The following is a 20,133-nucleotide window of genomic DNA, read 5'->3' as shown; positions in this document are numbered from 1 at the left end:
AGTGGGTAAGTTTTATTTTGTTCCCGATTTTTCAAAGACTGAGATTAGGAGGGGTGGGTAAGCGTTAAGTGATCGAATAATGAGGTAAAGGAGACGAGTATTAGGTGGATATGACTACTGAAATGAAGGATGGATGATATAACTTAATGCTTGACTGGGGGGTGATGAATGGGGATGAAAATAATTTTGTAATTATATATACACGCTACACGTGCTTAAAAGTATGCACATTCGCTAAAACATGTAAGAAAATTTATTTAAAACTAATGAAAAAGGATTCATATTTATATGTAACAAAACCTATTTAGGAATTAATGTAATAACAAATTAACTAAAATAAACGTAAAAGATTGTGTTTTTTACTTGTTTATTTTTTAGCCTTTTTGCAAAGTGCTTGTATAACCATATAAAATCAGGGTGTGTTTAAGAGTAAGACTAAGTTTAATTTTGTAATAAAAAAATGCGAGATTGAAGGGATGATTTTTTTTTTTACTTGCCTTAATATTTGCTTTCATGTTTGTTAGAGTAATTCAATTAAATTGTTATTGACTTTTGGTTGTCACATGCATTGGAATTTACTTTTTTGTAATATGACATTAAATAATCAGTTTCTAAGATTATTACAATTATATTTTAATTAATTAAATTTAATTATAAACTTGTTAAGGACATTATAGTTTATTCTATAGGGAAACACCAAAATACAATTTACTAAAATGTTCTCCTTATACTTCTTATAACAGATACTCCCTCCGTCCCAAAATTATTGTCCTGTTTTCTAAATCGAGCGTCCCAAAATTATAGTCATGTTTCTAATTTTGGCTACTAAGGTCCCACTTTCTCATGTACTATATTAATTAAAAATAAATTGAAAACCTCACCCATGTACTATATTCCACTTTCCTATGTACTCCCTCCGTCCCTTAATACTTGACCTGTTTTCCTTATCGGGCCGTCCCTTAATATTTGACCTGTTTTCCTTATCGGGCCGTCCCTTAATACTTGACCTGTTTCTAAAAATGGAAATCTTCTACCAGTATTTATTATTTCTCACTCCCCCCTATTAACACACCTACCCGTACTCCATACAAAAAATAATAAAAAAATTCAACACCCCCCTCTACCCCTTTACACATTTCCCACTAACTACATTAAAATAATACCCCACTATTAAGTACTACCTATTAAACTAATAAGTCAATTCAAGTCCCTTAAACCCTGTATCGGTCAAACCGGGTCGAGTATTAAGGGACATAGGGAGTACTATATTCTCTTTCACATGTACTTTATTCTACTTTTCCATACAACTCAATCATCATTTGTCCTTTATTCCACTTTTTCATATACTATATTCCACTTTTCTTAAAATTCGTGTTTTTGATTAAACAGGACGATAATTATGGAACGGAGGGAGTATAACAAGTTCAAGCCCAAAAATCCCAAGCGGCGACCAAGCCCATGAATCAAACTGAATATAAAGTGGGCCCAATTTAATATTCACACCCGTTTAAAATTGTAGCAGAAAAACCCTTCGCCAAGGCAAATCCCTGAACCAACCCAAAAAAGAAAAGCAAATTTTGAATTTTCTCTCGATTCATCGGGGATCAGATTTTCTCCAAAGAACTTCTCTTGGGGTTTCCTTCGCTAAGCAATAAAATTCATAGTTTTGGTGAATATGCAAGGTATTTCATCACCATTTTTCCATGATGCTTTTCTCTAATTTATTTTCTTTAATCTATTAAAGAATCGATTTTTTTATGCTAGTATGAATGAAATGTATGATTTTTGTCTATGTAATTCACCTTTTTCGCGTTGCTTGAGAATTTTTTTCCTAGGATAACTTTTATGATAAATATCATATTCTACAAAAAAGAAAATTGTGTTTCGGTATAAATCAAAATTTATCCCTACATTATAATTGTAGTTTTGAGGTTCGATTATTGTTTTTGTTGAATATAATTTCCGTGTGCTTGGAAAATTGCGATTTTTTTCGCTTGGAATGATGTCGCAGTCGATAATGTGATATTCCCATTCGAAGTGGGGGTTTTTGATGGCGAAGATATTTCCATTTCTTATGAGTACAGTTATGAAGTTGTGATATTAGTGTTTAGAACGCTGCGTTTAATTTTGGTTGCCTTTCGTGCTTGAATGGTTTCACACATTGGTGTTCTCTCTTTTTAGTTTCTAGTAACTTCTTATGCTACTAAAGGATTAGCTTTTAGTCTGTTTGCTGTTAATGGAATTATAATTTATAAGTTAAAGTACTGGTAGTGCTGATAATGAGTTAAGGAGAATGTCATTTACATCACTGGTGCAGTTTTGCCTTTAGAAGAAGGCAAAGAACTTGTTCCTATAGCTTTTATGATATTAATGGTTTGTTTGGGAACCTCAGTCGCGAGAATACAATCATGGAAATTGGTGGAGATTATAGAAATTTAGCTAGTAAGACTGTAGATATAACTGATTTCTGTTAACCTGAGTGAATGCAAGATAGTAAGATACTATATATTGATGCATAAACTCCTCTGTTTACCCTGCCCTGCAACTTTTGTAAGTGTATTTTTCCTGTTTTTGGTGCAGGCGTGATAACAAAACCATGCTTCTATGCACCCGTAGTTCTTAATCACCATTATAGAAATCCTGTCCGCCATCATGTAGAGGTTCCTTCTACATTCTCACTGCCTTTGAAAAACACGTTTCCAAGCTTCAAGACTAAGGGTGAGCAACTACTCTTGTCCATGCTTACATTTAGTCCTATCTGTAAATCAGTATTATCCATGTTATAGTTATAGCATTATCTTCCTCGAAACAATTTGGACACTCTACCAAACTTCTATTGTTATAGTTATAGTATTTTGTTTTCTCATGACATTCTCCATTCTCCACTCCAGACTTGTTAGAACAGTTGGGGTTCTTTTTTCAAAATGCTGTCCAGTTTTTGTTCTAGTTCACTTGAAATTGTGATTGTTGTTCAATTTCTAAGAAGTTTACTGATTGATTTAGTGAATCTTCCAGCCTGTCCTCTGCGCGTTGGTGCTTTCTTAACTAGTAGTACTCCATTGGTGATGAACAAGCAAGTGATGGATGATGATCTCCAATTTGCACCTTTGAAAAGAGGCTCCTCCTATCTTCCAAGGGCATCAAAGGACAAATTGTTTAGTTTCCCACCATACCCTAAAATGACAGAGAAACCAAAATGGTGGTGGAGGAGTTTGGCATGTCTGCCATATCTAATGAATTTCTTGGATCAACTCACTTGGGCCTATGCTCACCCTACCAACAACCCACCGCCATTCCTCGAAAACTTTGACAATCTAGCATTCCCATTGCACAGTTCCCTCTTAGCACTCCCAAAGTTTTTCCTGTCATGTTACCCTATCATGTTTTACTTTTGGATAGTAAGGCGGAAAGAGTGGCCTCATTTCCTCAGGTTTCATGTTATATCTGCAGTATTGTTTGGGAGTTTAGTGCAGGTGATTGGAATATCAAGCAATTGGTTCCCCTCACGGTTCTTCCCTCCGCATTTTTGGTCTGCAGCCACATTTTTCTTTTTGGTTACAGTGTTTGATTGCATGCGATGTGCTATTGCTGGTGAATATTCCGGCATCCCTTTTGTGAAAGACGCTGCTCTCCTCCATTCAGACCTGAATCTCAGATAATTGTATCAAATTACTGTTTCAAATATCAAATTACACTTTGTTGAGCTTACGCAGGATGATCTGGCCAAGCATGTACTGTAATAGAGTGACTTTGAATCAAAGGGAACATATACGTAAGCAGTGTTTGCATTCAATGGTGTTGTTGTATAGTACTTCTATCATTCTTGATTTGTTTTCTGCTATAAGAATTTCTTGAGCTTGATATGATAATTAGCTGCTCAGGAGCAACTGTAGAAAAGAGCATGTTAGAGTATGTGAATAATAGTCTAACTATGCATGATGTAACAATTATTTCCGGAAATGAATCTTCCATGGGATAAAATACTGCTTCTTTGTCAAGCATCACAATGTGTTTGTTTTTAACACACTACAATGACTCATGATCACTAATTTTCTCCAACATCAGCAAGTAGAATAGACGAAAAACTGATTTCAAAGTGTCCTTAATTTTTTATTCATTTGAAATGGTTGCGTTCTAGAACTATATTGCTGGTGAATCGTGATTCTTATTTTTAGTCAAAAAATCATACTTGTAATTTAAAGGGGTTCGTTTGTTATCGTGTAATTTCTTTTTTCGGATCACACAACAGTGAAATATGTGCACACATACGAGTATATGACACCATCGTGTGTGGAAACACCACTTACTCCATTGGCTCAATCAATGCAATTGTTATGACCTAATTGTACGACAAAGTGATCTAATACTTCTAAATATTTATTCACCTAGAGCTCATTAGATACAATCCCACTTGCATGGACCAGGTCCACACTATAATTAGCGTGGACCAGGATATTTTTGTAAATTAGCGTGGATCAAGATATTTTTGTAAATTAACGTGAACCGGGTAATCAGCGTCTTCTATTATAGAAACTATAGGTTCTATAAATTAACTATATCTTCAGGATAGTAACTATGAAAAAATAATCATAATATAGTCATTTCGATAAGAATAATTATTCTATCCAAAGAGTAACTATATCATATAGAATTATAATTTTAACTTTAAACAATTACTATAAAAATAAGAATAATTATATATTCATTCTTGCAGACAAAAAGATTATGTTACAGAAAATATAGGTTCTGTAAAGTAACTAAATCTTCAGAATAGTAACTATGAAATAATAATAATAATAATAATAATAATAATAATAATAATATAGTCATTTCGATAAGAATAATTATTCTATCCAAAGAGTAACTATATCATATAGAAAAGTAATTTTAACTGTAAAACAATTACTATAAAAATAAGAATAATTATATATTCATTTTTGCAGACAAAAATAGTAAATTATAGAAACTATAGGTTCTGTAAAGTAACTATATCTTCAAAATACTAACTATGAAAATAATAATAATATAGTCATTTCGATAAGAATAATTATTCTATCCAAAGAGTAACTATATCATATAGAAAAGTAACTTTAGATGTAGAACAATTACAATATTATAAAATAAACAATATGATATATAGATGCTTTAGATGTCATATAGTAACTTTTACTATTATATAGTTACTATTGTATATCACATAATTACTGAAATAAAAAAGAGTACATATATCAAAAGTAACAGTAATTACAACTCCTGAACAGTAATAAAGAAAACATTAACTACTTGGTTAGTTCACTAGTGGAAAAAGGCTTATTTGCATCCCCGCATTTGCCACGCCATTCTAAACATGTGACGCAAATGACAAATTTTAGCATAAAATTTAGTCATTTGCGTCGCAGCTTTGTTAAACTGCGACGCAAATGACTCTAGGATGCCCCCCAGAGTCATTTGCGTCGCAGATTAGTAAAACTGCGACGCAATTAACTCAATCAAGTGCGTCGCAGATTTACTAATCTGCGACGCAAATGACTCTGGGGGGCATCCTAGAGTCATTTGCGTCGCAGTTTAGTAATTCTGCGACGCAAATGATGTTTTGAATTTTTTCTAAAATTTCAATGCGATATTTCACAGCGACCTAAATTGAAACCCAATTGCAAAAGCTTCACCCCTCACTGCTTCAATTCCTTCCTCCAACTTCCTCGGCCTTCCTCGTCCTCCGCCGTCAACCTCGTCCTCCGCCGTCAACCTCCGTCTTCCTCGACCTGCTGTTCGTCTTCCTGCCGCGTCAACCTCCTCTTCGCACAGCTCATTGTCCTCCAACTTCCTGCTCGTCGCCGCCCCCTGATCGTCGTTCAACCCCCGGCCTCTTCACAGGTCACTGTCGCCGCTGCTTGCTAACGCCGTCGGCTGCCACGCCGCTGGCCCTCCTCTCTTCAATTGCTCCATCGATTAATTAGGTACATTTAAATTTTATTTTGTGGATATTATTTAATTGAATTTTAATTGTGCATTTTAATTATAATTGTGGATATTATGTTTGAATTTTAATGGTACATTTTAGTTGAATTTTAAGATTGAATTTTAATTGTGGATATTATTTAATTGAATTTTAATTGTGCACATTTAAGATTTAGGTTTTGTTGAATTTTAATTGTAGTTTTTGGTGAATTGTAATAGTTGGTTTTGTTGAAATTATTTGTTTATTACAATTAGGTTTTGTTGAATTAAGGTTATGAAATGAATTTTTGGGTTTGTTTAGGTTTATGAGATGGTTTGTGTAGGTTATGAAATGATGTTTTGGGTTTGCTACAAAATTCGGGTTTGTGAATTTGTGATGTGAAATGAATTGTACTATGGGAACTTGTTATTAGTTATGGTAGGTTTTGTTGGAAGCCATGGATTTATAATGATATGAATAGCCTAGTTTATATTCTAACCTTTGACAAAATTTGGTCATATTGTTTTATCTTTAGTGGTTGAAAATGGATCGGAGTTGGATGTATGGTAGTAAACGATTTTCTACAAGGTTCTTACAAGGGATTCAAGAGTTCATTAAGGTTGCCTTGAAACATCAATCAGAACATGAATCAAGTTTAATTCTGTGTCCTTGTTGTGATTGCAATAATTCAAGGGGGTATCGGGATATTGATGATATTGTTGATCACATAGTTCGTCGCGGTTTTAAGGGTAACTACACGACGTGGACATGGCATGGTGAGAGCATAGATCATGGGGCAAGTTCTAGTATGCCGAGCTCGAGTCAGCATAATCATTGTGATAATGGTGATGATAATGAAATTGAGAATGATATTGGTGTTGAAAGTGAGGAAGAAGAGGAGAAAGATAGGATAGATGATATGATGCATGATGTGGAAGACCATCATTTCGTTGAGCGTCCCCATATGTATGATAGTATAATCAAAGCTTCCGCAACACCATTATATCCTGGTTCTACACAAACTGTACTTGGTGCCGTCATCGAATATTTCAACTTAAAGGTGGAAAACGGTTGGACCAACAAGAGTTTTTCACAGTTTTTGGAGGCCACGTCTGGTAATCTTCCTGAAGGAAACAAACTTCCAAGGTCTAACTATGAGGCCCAGAAGCTTATGTGTCCTTTGGGTATGGATTATGAGAAGATACACGCGTGTCCAAATGATTGCGTGTTGTATCGAAAGCAGTATGCAAATCTGCATGAGTGTCCAAGATGCGGATTGTCCCGTTACAAGATCGTGGAGAATGATGCAACATCAACTAAGAAGAAACCTTCTCCGGCTAAGGTGCTTTGGTATCTTCCAATTATACCAAGATTTAAGCGCCTTTTCTCAGAAGAGAAAACTGCAAAACTCTTGAGGTGGCATGCCGAGGGGAGGAAGAAAGATGGGTTAATGAGGCATCCTGCTGATTCTCCACAATGGAGGAACATTGATCGAAAGTACAAGGTCTTTAGGGAAGAAGTTCGGAATCTCAGGCTTGGTCTTTGCACGGATGGAATGAACCCATTTGGGACACTTAGTACCCAATATAGCACTTGGCCGGTTCTTCTCACCATATACAATTTGCCTCCTTGGTTATGCATGAAGCGTAGATACATCATGTTGTCGCTCTTAATCTCTGGGCCTAAACAACCCGGAAATGACATAGATGTGTATCTAGAGCCACTCATTGAAGATTTGAAATTGTTGTGGGATGAAGGGGTGTTGATGTTTGATGCATACACCAAAACCAATTTCACTTTACGTGCCATGATTTTTTGTACGATAAATGATTTCCCGGCTTATGGAAATTTGTCAGGGTATTCTGTAAAGGGAAAGAAGGCATGTCCAGTTTGTCATGATGATTTGGTCTCGAGGCGCCTAAAATTTTGTGGGAAAGATGTGTACATGGATTACCGGATGTATCTTCCTGAAGATCATCCATTTCGAAAAGAGAAGGAAGCTTTTAATGGAGAATTGGAGATGAGAGAAGCTCCTGCCCCCTTATGTGCGTGTGAGGTTTATGAACGGGTTAAAGACATTGAGACAGAGTTTGGTAAGCCTTATAAAGGTCATCCAAGTGGTGGTTACAAGAAGAGGTCTATCTTTTGGGATCTCCCATATTGGAGAAATTTGGAAGTTAGGCATTGTTTGGATGTAATGCATATTGAGAAAAATGTTTGTGATGCCATTGTTGGGACATTGTTGAATATGCAAGGGAAAACGAAGGATGGGCCTAAAGTTAGACAAGATATGGCTGCTATGGGTCGCTCCGAGTTGGCACCTCAAGAAAGGGGAAAACGCTGGTACCTTCCCCCAGCTTGTTTCACCTTGTCTAAAAAGGAGAAAGTTAGCTTTTGTGAGTCTTTGCATGGCTTAAAGGTCCCTGCCGGTTACTCTTCAAATTTTCGTAGACTTGTGTCCATGTCTGACTTGAAATTAGTTGGAATGAAATCTCATGATTGTCACGTGTTGATGCAACAATTGCTGCCGGTTGCAATTCGAGGGATATTGCCGCCACAAGTGAGGTATACCATTACAAGATTGTGTTTCTTTTTCAACACAATTTGTAGCAAGGTGATCAATCCAACAATACTGGATGATTTGCAGGCTGATGTACTTGAGACCATGTGTCGGTTTGAAAAGTATTTTCCGCCATCATTCTTTGACATGATGCCTCATTTGATTATTCATCTTGTTCGTGAAATTAAGCTTTGTGGGCCAGTTTGTATGAGGTACATGTATCCCTTTGAACGGGAAATGGGTACCTTGAAAGATAGAGTGATGAATCCGGCCAAACCTGAAGCTAGTATTGTCCAACGAACCGTCGCGGAGGAAGTTGCTGCATGGGTTTCTCAATATATGGCACGTTTGAAAGAAGTCGGAGTACCAAAGTCTAGACATGATGGGAGACTTGGGGGTCAAGGTACAATTGGCAAGAAAAGGATATCAATCAGTTCTGAAATGATGTGTAAGGTTGAGCTGTTTGTGGTGCAAAGTCTTAGTGAAGTCCATCCATACGTGGCTGAGCCTTATTTGCGTCGCACATTTAGCTAATGTGCGTTGCAAATGACTTTTCAGGCACCATGTTGAAAAGTTATTTGCAACGCACTTTTGCTAATTGTGCGACGCAAATAAGGTTATTTGCGTCGCACAAATGTGCGACGCAAATGACTTTTAGTCATTTGCGTCGAGAGCTTTTGCCACGCACGATGTGCGACGCAAATATGCTTAAAAGTGCGATGCAAATGACCCTTTTTCCACTAGTGGTTGTTTTAGCTACGACATTCTAATTATTTGCATCTATTAAATAAACCAGGTTAAAATCAAATATTTTTTGAACTAAAAATACTAATCGACACGTCCACGTCTCTTTTTTCCACCAGCCCGTCCTCTCCTTCCTCTACCACGTCCTTGGTTTTCATTGTTGTCAGGATTTTCTTCTTCTCTTGCTTTTGTTTTCCTTGCAAAATTTATTCTTTGCACGACTTCAATTATGGATGCATCATCTTTGTATTTCTGAATCAATAATATTTAAACTAAGTTAATGATTTAACATTTAAATATGAAAAAATAACATAGTAACTATGTAAAACATATAGTTTATATTATGCATCATATAGCTAGTAACTCTTAGAATTAACGATGGTAAGATACTCGCAGAATTGCAGATATAGTTATTGTTATTGTTATAGTCATATAGTTACTATCATAATAATATAGTCACTTTTATTACTAATAACATAAAAAGAATATAAAAGAACATAATGATAACATTGTAACTAATAAAAACATATAGTTACTATTATACATGATATTGTATCTCTTAATGTTAACTATAGTCATATACGAGCAGGGTTGCAGATATAGTTATTGTTATGATCATATAGTTATTGTGATCATAACATAGTAACTCTTATACTAATAACATAGAGGACAACAAACAACATAAAAATAACATTATAATATACATAAAAAAACTATACCAAACATATAGTTACTATAATACAAGATATAGTACCTATAAATATTATTGATGGTCATTTAGTCACAAAGTTGCAGACATAGTTGGTGTGATAATAATATAGTAACTCGATCCATAATATAGTAACTACATCACTAAAAATGTAGAATAAACATAAAAAACATGCACATAACATAATAAACTAACATAGTACATATTTCAAACATATAATAACTATATAAAACATACAATAACTATTGAAGAAAATAAACATATGGTAACAAATCATGATAAAATAAACATAATACATATTTCAAACATATAGTAATTATATAAATAATATAGTAACTATTGGAAAAAGTAAACATATGGTAACAAATCATGATAAAATAAAAATAGTACCTATTTCAAATATATAGTAACTATATAAATCATATAGTAACTATAAAACATATAGTACTATTATTATAATATAGTAACTATTGTACACATATAGTAATCATTATAATCATATAGTCACTATATAAGGAGCGGACAAAAACATACTCTAAATAACATAGTACATAATGTAATCGTATAGTAACTATTATTTATCAAAGAGTCACTATAAATTGTTCATAACATAATAACTATCTTAAACACATAGTTACTGTTTTAAACTTATAATAACTTTCTAAAAAATATAGTAACTATTTTAAACACATATATAGTTACTGTTTTAAAGTTATAGTAACTTTTTAAAAAATATAGTTACTCTAAAAACTACTACTAACATAAACACAACGAATATTCCAGTGACTATTAAAAATACCGTTTCGCAAAATTAATTAAAGGTGACTATATCATTTATATACTAACTATGTGAAACACTAACCCTAATTTCAACAAAACAACAAACATTTCAAATCACTCAACAAAATAATAACTATTGTACACATATAGTAACTATTGTACACATATAGTAACCATTAAAATAATATAGTAACTATTGTACACACATAGTAACCATTAAATTACATAGTACCTCTTTAAACCATATAGTTACTGTATTACTCATATAGTTACTATTTAAAATCGTGAAGTCACTGATCGAATTCGCGAAGTGAAAACGATATTTCGGTAAAACTCAAACATTCATTTCTCCAAAACAATAAATATTTTCAATTTTAAATAAAAATAGACTTAAAATTCTTTAAAAAACAACATACCGAGATGCGATCTCTAAAAATTCTTGCGAAGATTTGTAGACGAGCGCAAATTCTTCGATTCGATTTCGGCAACGACGAACCTCCTTCTTCATCTACTACTTCCTCCGATTTTTCCTCATCTAATAGATACAATTATAAGAATTATAAGATAATTACGAACAAAATCGAACAAAATCTAGAAATTTGGGCTAAATTTTGAAAAGCATAGAGAGAAAATGAAGAGAGAGAAAATGAAGAGAAATGAACAGAATGTAGATCTGAAGTTTTGAAAAATAAAAAAGTTTAAAACGTATATAAAGTGGGCTAGACACAAATCGCAGTGAAACTCTACAAAACACATAGTAACTCTTTAAAACACATAGTTACTGTAATACGCATATAGTTACTATTTAAAATCACAAAATAACTGTCACGTGACAATTACACATGTTGCCCATACAAATTACTCCGTTGCCCTGGTCCACGCTAAGTTATCGTGGACCAGGTTTATATTAGTGTAAATACATTAGATATCCCTTTTTCTCCAAATTTGTTGATTTAACAATTACTCCGTATATTTCTTTTTAATACGTAGTAGTATGTAGTAACCGGAAACCTATCCCGAATCCGCCTATTTCTTTCATGAGAATCAAACCCACACCTACCGACAAAAGGGCTTCTCTGCCCTTTAAAAATTAAAATAAATGACATGACTTCTTTTGTGGGATGCTTTACTAATCTCTTCTTATTTGATATAGAAAATTCACAAATTAGGTTAAAACTCCCGTATTCTCATTGATTTCCAACATATATATATATATATATATATATATATATATATATATATATATATATATATATATATATATATATATATATATATATATATAGTGAAAGAATATTTTCCGTAATGTTTTCATTAACCTCAAAGGGTATATATACTAATGTACATTAGGAAGGGAAATACACTAAATTAATCTATGATATACATAAAAATATCTACGATTATATGACGATTTATTTACATAATCTATTACACCCCCACAGTCGAAACGGGAGGTGCACAGACGCTGAGACTGTCCTTAAAATCCTCAAACAATACCAAGGCAAGACCCTTAGTAAAGATATCTGCAATCTGATGGCGGGAGGGAACATGAAGGACACGAACTTGGCCTCGCGCAACCTTCTCTGGAACAAAATGAATGTCCATCTCAATATGTTTAGTGCGTTGATGTTGCACGGGATTACCAGAGAGGTAAATCGCACTCACATTATCACAATAAACCAGTGTAGCTTTTCGGGTAGGAAAATGTAACTCAAGAAGAAGATTCCGAATCCAACAAGATTCAGAGACAACATTAGCAACCCCTCTATATTCTGCCTCAGCACTCGATCGAGATAGAGTGGGTTGTCGCTTTGACGACCAAGAAATCAAATTGTCTCCCAAGAAAACACAATACCCCGACGTAGAACGTCGCGTATCTGGGCATCCACCCCAATCCGCATCAGTATAAGACAGTAAATCAGTGAATGATGATGGATAGAGGTGTAACCCATGAGTAACCGTACCTTGAATGTACCGAATGATTCACTTGAGGGCATGCATGTGATCATCTCTCGGGTCATGCATATGTAAGCAAACCTGCTGAACGGCATAAGAAATGTCCGGCCTAGTGATCGTGAGGTACTGAAGGGCACCCGCAAGGCTGCAGTAGAGGGTGGGGTCCGCGTACGGATTACCTGAAGTGGCACTAACTTTTGGTTTAGTGTCAACCGGAGTAGGAGAGGACTTGCAACTAGACATACCAGCACGGTCAATGATTTCCTCGGCATATTTACGTTGAGACAAGAATAATCCACCCTTATGTCGTATCACAGCAATACCAAGAAAATAATTCAAAGGACCCAAATCCTTCATTGCAAACTCCGAGGCAAGGCGTATCATTGAAGGAAATAATGCCCTTGGTCCAAGTATGCATTCTATGTTAAGTCTAATAAATGCGGTTCAGTATTAATTAACAAGTTAATAAATTCAGTGAGATCAAGTGAGCTGAATGCCTAGCTAGAGGCCGCTTCAGTTCAAGTGGAATTAATGATATTAATCCACAGCTTACTCTTGACTGAACCCGTAGGGTCACACAAATAGTACGTAAACGGATCAAGTATTTAATGGCATTAAATACTCTATCTATGGATATTCGGAATCGACGGATCTTGGTTTCAGTGGGAGCTAAGATCGTCACAGGCAAGAAATGAATACTCCGGAAACGATGATATTACCGGAAACGGAAATATTAAATATTTGTTCGAAACGGAAATTAATTCCGGAATCGAAAATGTTAAATATTGTTCGTATCGGAAATGAATTCCGGAATCGGAAATTTAATCGGGAGCGTATCGTACGAATAAGCATCGGACGAGGCCTGCCGGACGAGGGCCCAGCACGAAGCCAGGCCATCGCCCAGCAAGCCAAGCGCACCACACAAACAGCCACGCCAGGCCCAGCGCAAGGCCAGGCCCAGCAGGCCGTGGCAGCGCGCACAGCGTGTGCAGCGCGCGCGGGTGCTTGCGTGGGCTTGTGGCTCGCGCAGGCCTCGCTGCGTGGGCTGCTGCTCGCACGCACGCATGGGCGGCCCATCGTGGCTGCCGTGTGTGTGTGCGTAAGTGTTTGTGTTCGTGCACGTTTCCTAAAACGTGCAGAGTTCGGTTAATGATTAAATTCCTAATTCTATTTGATAAATTAATTAAATTAGAGTTCTTGTAGGATTCTAGGTTTAATTAATTTGTATCTGAATAGGATTCCAATTCCCTTTCCATAACCCTATAAATATGTGGCCTGGGGTCACAATTTATAACGAGTTTCAAAGTATTCAAAGTGAGTTTTTGAGAGAAAAATTCAATCACACATCTTGCTCAAAAGTGCCGAAAATTCTAGTACCTTAAGGGCGATTCTAGTTGGTCAATCTTAAGGCGGATCCGGACGTGCTGTGGACTATCTACGGAGGGACGACACTTGGAGTCCTAAAGACTTGTTCTTGTTCGGTTCGGGCGCAGCTAGGGAGGGCACGCAACAAAGAGTATGCATCTAAATTATGCTATATGATTATGTGTAAATAATATGTAATCCTGGGTTAATGGTTGTTTCCGCATGATTTATGTAATATCATATGTATCATAACCTAACAATCATTATAGCACGGAGAAGAGTCTGAGTAGAGGCAGTGAGAATAATGTCATCAACATACAGTAAGATATAAGCCATATCATTGCGTTGTCGGTAAATAAAAAGTGAATTATCCGACTTACTGTTAGAGAATGACGTGAAATATTCTGCAAATCTCCTGTACCATGCCCTGGGAGCCTGTTTAAGGCCATACAAAGACTTACGTAGCAGACAAACATAATCAGGATGAGTCGCATCCCGAAACCCCATAGGCTGATGCATATACACTGTCTCCTTGAGTTCACCATGCAGAAAAGCATTGTTGACATCCAATTGATGAATAGGCCAATCTTTCGACAGAGAGAGACTCAGAACAGTACGAATCGTTGCCAGTTTGACCACCGGACTGAAAGTCTCCCCACAATCAATGTCAACCTGCTGAGTTTTACCATCACCTACAAGACGGGTTTTATGCCTCTCAAAATCACCATTAGACTTTTCTTTGACAATACCGGGGTTACGGGGAAGAGGAGACTTAGAAACCAAGGTATGCAAATTAAAGTGTTGCTTTTGTTTGACAATACCGTGTTGGCTTCTGGTGACCATATGGGGTGGTGGACCTGGCTGGGAAGAGGGAATTGGAGGTGTGTTTGGGGAAGGCTCAACCTGTCCAGCTCGTGGGCTTGGAGCAGGAACGGGCTGTGTAGCCGTGTAGGCTGGCGGGGAAAGGGGAACAGCATGGGGAAGGGAAGGTGGTGGGCCAGTGTCAGAAATGACATGGGGCTGGTCCACCTCCCCTTGTTGCTGGGCACGCATAGGAGAATTGGGCCGGGCCTCTTGGCTTGGTGTGACAGAATGATGCAAATGGTGCACCAAATAAGGAGAAACCTCATTGCCTAGAAACTCATATGTGTGGGAATTCGGTGTATGCAATGACGAAAAAGGAAACTTTGTTTCATCAAAAGTTACGTGACGGAAAATAATAACTTTATTCGTCGACATGTCAAAGCATTTATAGCCACGGTGGTTTGGAGGGTACCCCCAAAAGACACAAGGCGTAGACCGAGCTTGTAACTTATGAATGGTGGTTGACGAAACTAGAGGATAGCATAGACACCCAACTACCCGGATATGAGAATAAGACGGGTCCTTCTTATAAAGGATATCAAGAGGAGTTTGATTGGCTAATAGTTTACTCGGAAGAATGTTGAGAAGGTAAGTTGCCATTTGTAACGCATGGTGCCAAAAATGTGGAGGTATAGAAGCATGAAACAAAAGCGTTCTCATGATATTATTTATTGATCGAATTTTTCTCTCAGCTTTGCCATTTTGTGAAGAAGTATGGGGGCACAAAAGACAGAAAGACATGCCATTATCCTCACAAAATTTCCAAAAATCCCCATTATCAAACTCCCTCCCATTGTCACATTGGATAGTTTTAATGTGACGCTCAAATTGAGTGTAAATGCGAGTCCGAAAAGCCAAAAAAGTTGAATATACTTGAGATTTTTTAGATATTGGAAACGTCCACAGAAATTTCAAAAAATCATCCAAAAATAACAAATAATATTTATGGCCCGATGAGCTCAAAAAAGGAGAGGTCAAAAGATCACTATGAATAATATCAAAAGGCAAAACAGTATTTGATGTACTAGCAACAAAAGGCAACTTAATATGTTTTCCAAGTACACCAGAATGACAAACTGAGGAACTACGAGTTCTATTACATTCAATGTGTTTATTGAGCCTAAGAAAATCCAAAATAGAATCGCTCGGATATCCTAAACGATCATGCCACAAGGAAGAAGTCAGAAAAGCTGATGGATGTGGTGTTGGAGGAGATATGGAAGAGGTGATAGGATATAAGGCGCCCCGATTCTTACATCTCATTAGATGTCTCCCTGTCTGAAATTCTTCACAGAAAACCCAAAAGTATCAAATTCCACGGTCACAGAATTATCCGAAGTACATTTTTGGACAGACACTAGATTTTCAATAATATTCGGGGCACGCAAAACATTATTTAGAGATAATGGTAAGTTAGGGGAGGACAGTTTGGTGCTACCACAACCATGAATTGGAATCACATTACCATTACCAAAAGTAATACCATTAAATGTTGTTAGAATCGTGATCCGGATCGTAGGATCGTACGATCCTACGATCCGAATTTTTCAAAACAATCCGGATCGAAACTAAAATCGCAAATACGTCAGGATTGTACATAAGATCGTTCAGGATCGTTAGAATCGGTGGGATCGTATAGAATCGGGACTACCACCGATTCTAACGATCCTGGTTTTGCCCATTGAAATGAAGCCCAAAACTAAAACCCCGTGTTTGAAGCCCAATTAAGACAAAAATACAAAACCCACGTGAGAGTTTTTTGCCCTAAGATCGTCTTTTCTGCGCTGCTACTGTACTTCCTCTTCTTCTCCCCTTTACTCAGTTATTTATGTCTTTATTTTGAAGCTCGAATTGTTGCTCGCTGCTCGAAATGAAGCTCGCTGCTCGAATTTGATGCGCCACGCTGCTACATCACTTCTCGTCTTCTCCACGCTGCTACATCAAGGTAATTTTTTCGCCATTTTTTTTCAATTCTTATTCAGATTTTCTATTAATTTGAGTACTTCTACTTTCAATCGATTCGCTGATTGTGATGAATTGATTTTCGTAATTTTAATTTGATTTATGTATTAAATTTACATACTTTAATTTTCGAAATTTTAATTTGATTTGTCATTTTTGTATTCAATTCGAAAATTGCAGCTATTCATTTCTTTTAATTTAATTAGGAATGTTAAGAAATTAAGATGTTGGATTAATAAGGCAAGACTGTTTTTTTGCTTGCAAAGACTCGGCCTTAATAAGTCCTGTGAATTTGTTGTGAGTCTTGTGACTTGCGTATGCTATTGAATTATTGATAATTGTTGTGATTTTGTTGTGAGCTGCTTGTGATAATTGTTGGAGTAGCTTAACAACCCTCTGAATGTCTGATACTCTGAAATTATGAATGCTTGTTATTCTGTTACTCCGAATATGTGATGATCGGCTTATTAATTAGTAGTATATGATGGTGAATTGGTGATCAGTGCTTGACTGCTTATTAATGTGAACTTGTTAAGTACACTTTTTTTTTATTACAGTATGTTGATTACAATATCACATATTTGCAGGTTCTAGAATATGGCAAGTTCGTCTACCAGAAAACGGAAATTTCGACTATGATGAAAATTAATTTGTTTTGTTGGTTATTTAGATTAATTACTAAAAGTTGTAAACTTGTAATGCTTAAAAAATATTTTCCTTGTATTTTTTTAGAATTGTAAACTTTAAAATAACATTTATAGAATTGTGTTAACCATGTATGACACTAATATTGATCTTATGTGAGCAAAAGTGTGTTTTGGGGTCTTATTTTTATTAAAAACTCATGTACTAATCACCTTCTATCATTTCGATCTCTTAATTTGTCAAATTAGTAGGATCTTACGATCCTACGATCCGATCCTACCGATCCGATTCTACCTCCCCCACCGATCCCAAGTGGGATCCCGATCTTGACAACCTTGATACCATTTTTATTGCTCAAATTAAAATAAGACGTGAGATTACCTTGGAAAGCGGTCATGTGAGAAGTAGCACCGGTGTCCATATACCAATTCGCATCAGGAGGATTCATTGACATTGTGTGCATAGCGGCCTCTACGTCAGTGGGCATATAACCGGCTGCATAAGCATGTTGAGCAGGCCAACCTGCTTGCTGATTGGGCCTAGCTCCAAGGAGGCCAACACCCTGTTGGGCCGGTACTGCTGGTCTAGTCCAGCCTTGACTTGGATAGGGGCAAGGTGGGGGTGGAGGCATGGCCCAAGGAGGATACCACCCCCAAGGAGAAACCCACGGCATTCCAGTGCCGCTGCCCTGTTGCTGTTGATTCTGTCGACCACCACCGCAAGACCCGCGACCGTTGCCGGAGTTCTTACAGCCATCGCCAGACCCGTGGCCGCCGGACCGGTTATGACCGCCACCGGAGTTTCTTCCACCACCACCATTCTTACGTCCCTTAGAATTCCGTTTTCCCCGTGACGAATTGTGGTGTGTTGAATTATCCGACCCATCGTCGGAGTCTCTTGCAGCAGCAATCATGGCCGAGCCACCACCATTGGTGGCCAACATCGCAGCCAAACCTTTCTCTTTAAGGCAGAGGCTGGAGCGAGCCTCCAAAAAAGAGGGTATGACCTTGCTCTGGCGTATATTCGTTCCCACTGTCTTATACGCCTTCGTCAACCCCGCAACTAGCTGCAAGACAAGACGCTGATTGGAGACCGGAGCCCCCATATTTTTCAGTTGTTCAGCCAACGATTTCAATCGTTGGCAGTAGGTAGAAGCATTAGGAAAGTCTTCCATTTGAGTATGCGTGAACTCCTGCTCGAGTGTTATGGCGCGCGACATAGCATGGTCATGGAATATACTCTCCAACGTATTCCACGCCTCCATAGCAGTCGCATCAGGCTCCATAATAGTGGTCAAAAGGTCATTCGATATGGTGGCATAAATTCACCCAAGAACCGTGGCGTCGAGGACAACCCACAGCTCCTTCTCCACGGCCGTTTGTGGCGCTGTTTTCTCTTCGACGGCGGGAGGTGGGATAATATGGTGAAGGACTCTGTGTGACCGGGCATCAGTCTTGAACAATTCGACCCATGTGTAATATTGAATGTTTTCCATCTCAAGAACGACGGAAACATGGTTCTTGATGTTTGAGACGGCAAGGGCCGGATGGAAGGAATGAACGTTCTTGGAATCTGTGTCCTTGGTGTTCGGCATGGTGGCTGCTGGTGAAGGGAAAGGACGAAGATGAAGAAGAGAAGAAAAGAGAAACGGCTAGGGCACAGCGGAAGGCGAGAAAGAGAGAAAAGAGAAACCCTAGACTCGTGATACCATGAAAGAATATTTTCCGTAATGTTTTCATTAACCTCAAAGGGTATATATACTAGTGTACATTAGAAAGGGAAATATACACTAAAATAATCTACGATATACATAAGAATATCTACGATTATATGACGATTTATTTACATAATCTATTAAGTAGTTACTCTATGAAACCTATTTAGATAACTTAACATATATAGGACTCTACAATATTAACATACTATATATCGTAACACAAATGTTTGTTCAATGTGTGGAAAATAATTAAAGTTATGAAAGGTAATTATGCAGGTAATATAATTAGTGCATAGATGCAAGAAACGTAATCATCTTGAAAATTAAAGGATATAAAATTAGTATCTCTCCGATCCATAATGATGTCCCAGTTTCAGAATTTTGACACCATTTACCGTTAAAAAAATATTCTAAATTATTTCTAATACATAAGAAAAAAACATATTCATGTGAGGCTTTATTTGATTTGTCTCAATAAAAGCTTTAAGAATACCAAAAATATTTTAAGATTGTATATAATTGGAGATAAAATGATATAGAAATATGGAGTATGCATTACCAAACGTAAAAGGTAGAAACTTAAACATTATTATAAGACTAGATTAGGATCCGTGCAACGCACTTATGTTAATAAATAATTTATTTTATTTTCCTTTCGACTAAAAAATAGATTTTGTCAATTGTTAATGGAACAATAAGAGAAAGTTATAATTTATTCGAATTATAAAGTTATGAGTAAGGAGCACTATTTTAGAAGTAAAGATTTCGAAAAAAATATTTTAGATGGAAATTAAGAAGAAAAAGGCTTATCGGAAGCAGTTACCCATCGCTTTTAAAATAATATATCACCGTACACGATATTCAAATTTTCGGATCAAACATCAACATTTGAT

The 20,133-nt window shown here is 36.6% G+C and overlaps 1 protein-coding gene, 1 long non-coding RNA gene and 1 pseudogene across 2 annotated transcripts; 2 read left to right on the top strand and 1 right to left on the bottom strand.

Moving 5' to 3' along the window:
- The first annotated feature begins 1,527 nt into the window (after nt 1-1,527).
- LOC110791583 (protein TIC 20-I, chloroplastic) lies at nt 1,528-3,869 on the top strand. Its single transcript, XM_021996332.2, has 3 exons — nt 1,528-1,682; nt 2,581-2,718; nt 3,016-3,869. Exons 1-3 carry the CDS (start codon nt 1,676-1,678, stop codon nt 3,657-3,659), a joined length of 789 nt encoding a protein of 262 aa, XP_021852024.1. The 5' UTR covers nt 1,528-1,675; the 3' UTR covers nt 3,660-3,869.
- Nucleotides 3,870-16,616: 12,747 nt separating this feature from the next.
- On the top strand, nt 16,617-17,688 carry LOC110791582 (uncharacterized). The gene is made up of 2 exons (XR_002534121.2): nt 16,617-16,861; nt 17,466-17,688. It is a non-coding gene; the product is annotated as an uncharacterized lncRNA (long non-coding RNA).
- A 79-nt stretch (nt 17,689-17,767) lies between these two features.
- LOC110791589 (uncharacterized) lies at nt 17,768-19,117 on the bottom strand (annotated as a pseudogene).
- Nucleotides 19,118-20,133: the final 1,016 nt, after the last annotated feature.

The sequence above is a fragment of the Spinacia oleracea genome, chromosome 2 (assembly GCF_020520425.1).
Source record: "Spinacia oleracea cultivar Varoflay chromosome 2, BTI_SOV_V1, whole genome shotgun sequence".
Classification (NCBI taxonomy): domain Eukaryota; kingdom Viridiplantae; phylum Streptophyta; class Magnoliopsida; order Caryophyllales; family Amaranthaceae; genus Spinacia; species Spinacia oleracea.
This window is presented reverse-complemented; position numbering and strand designations above follow the sequence as displayed.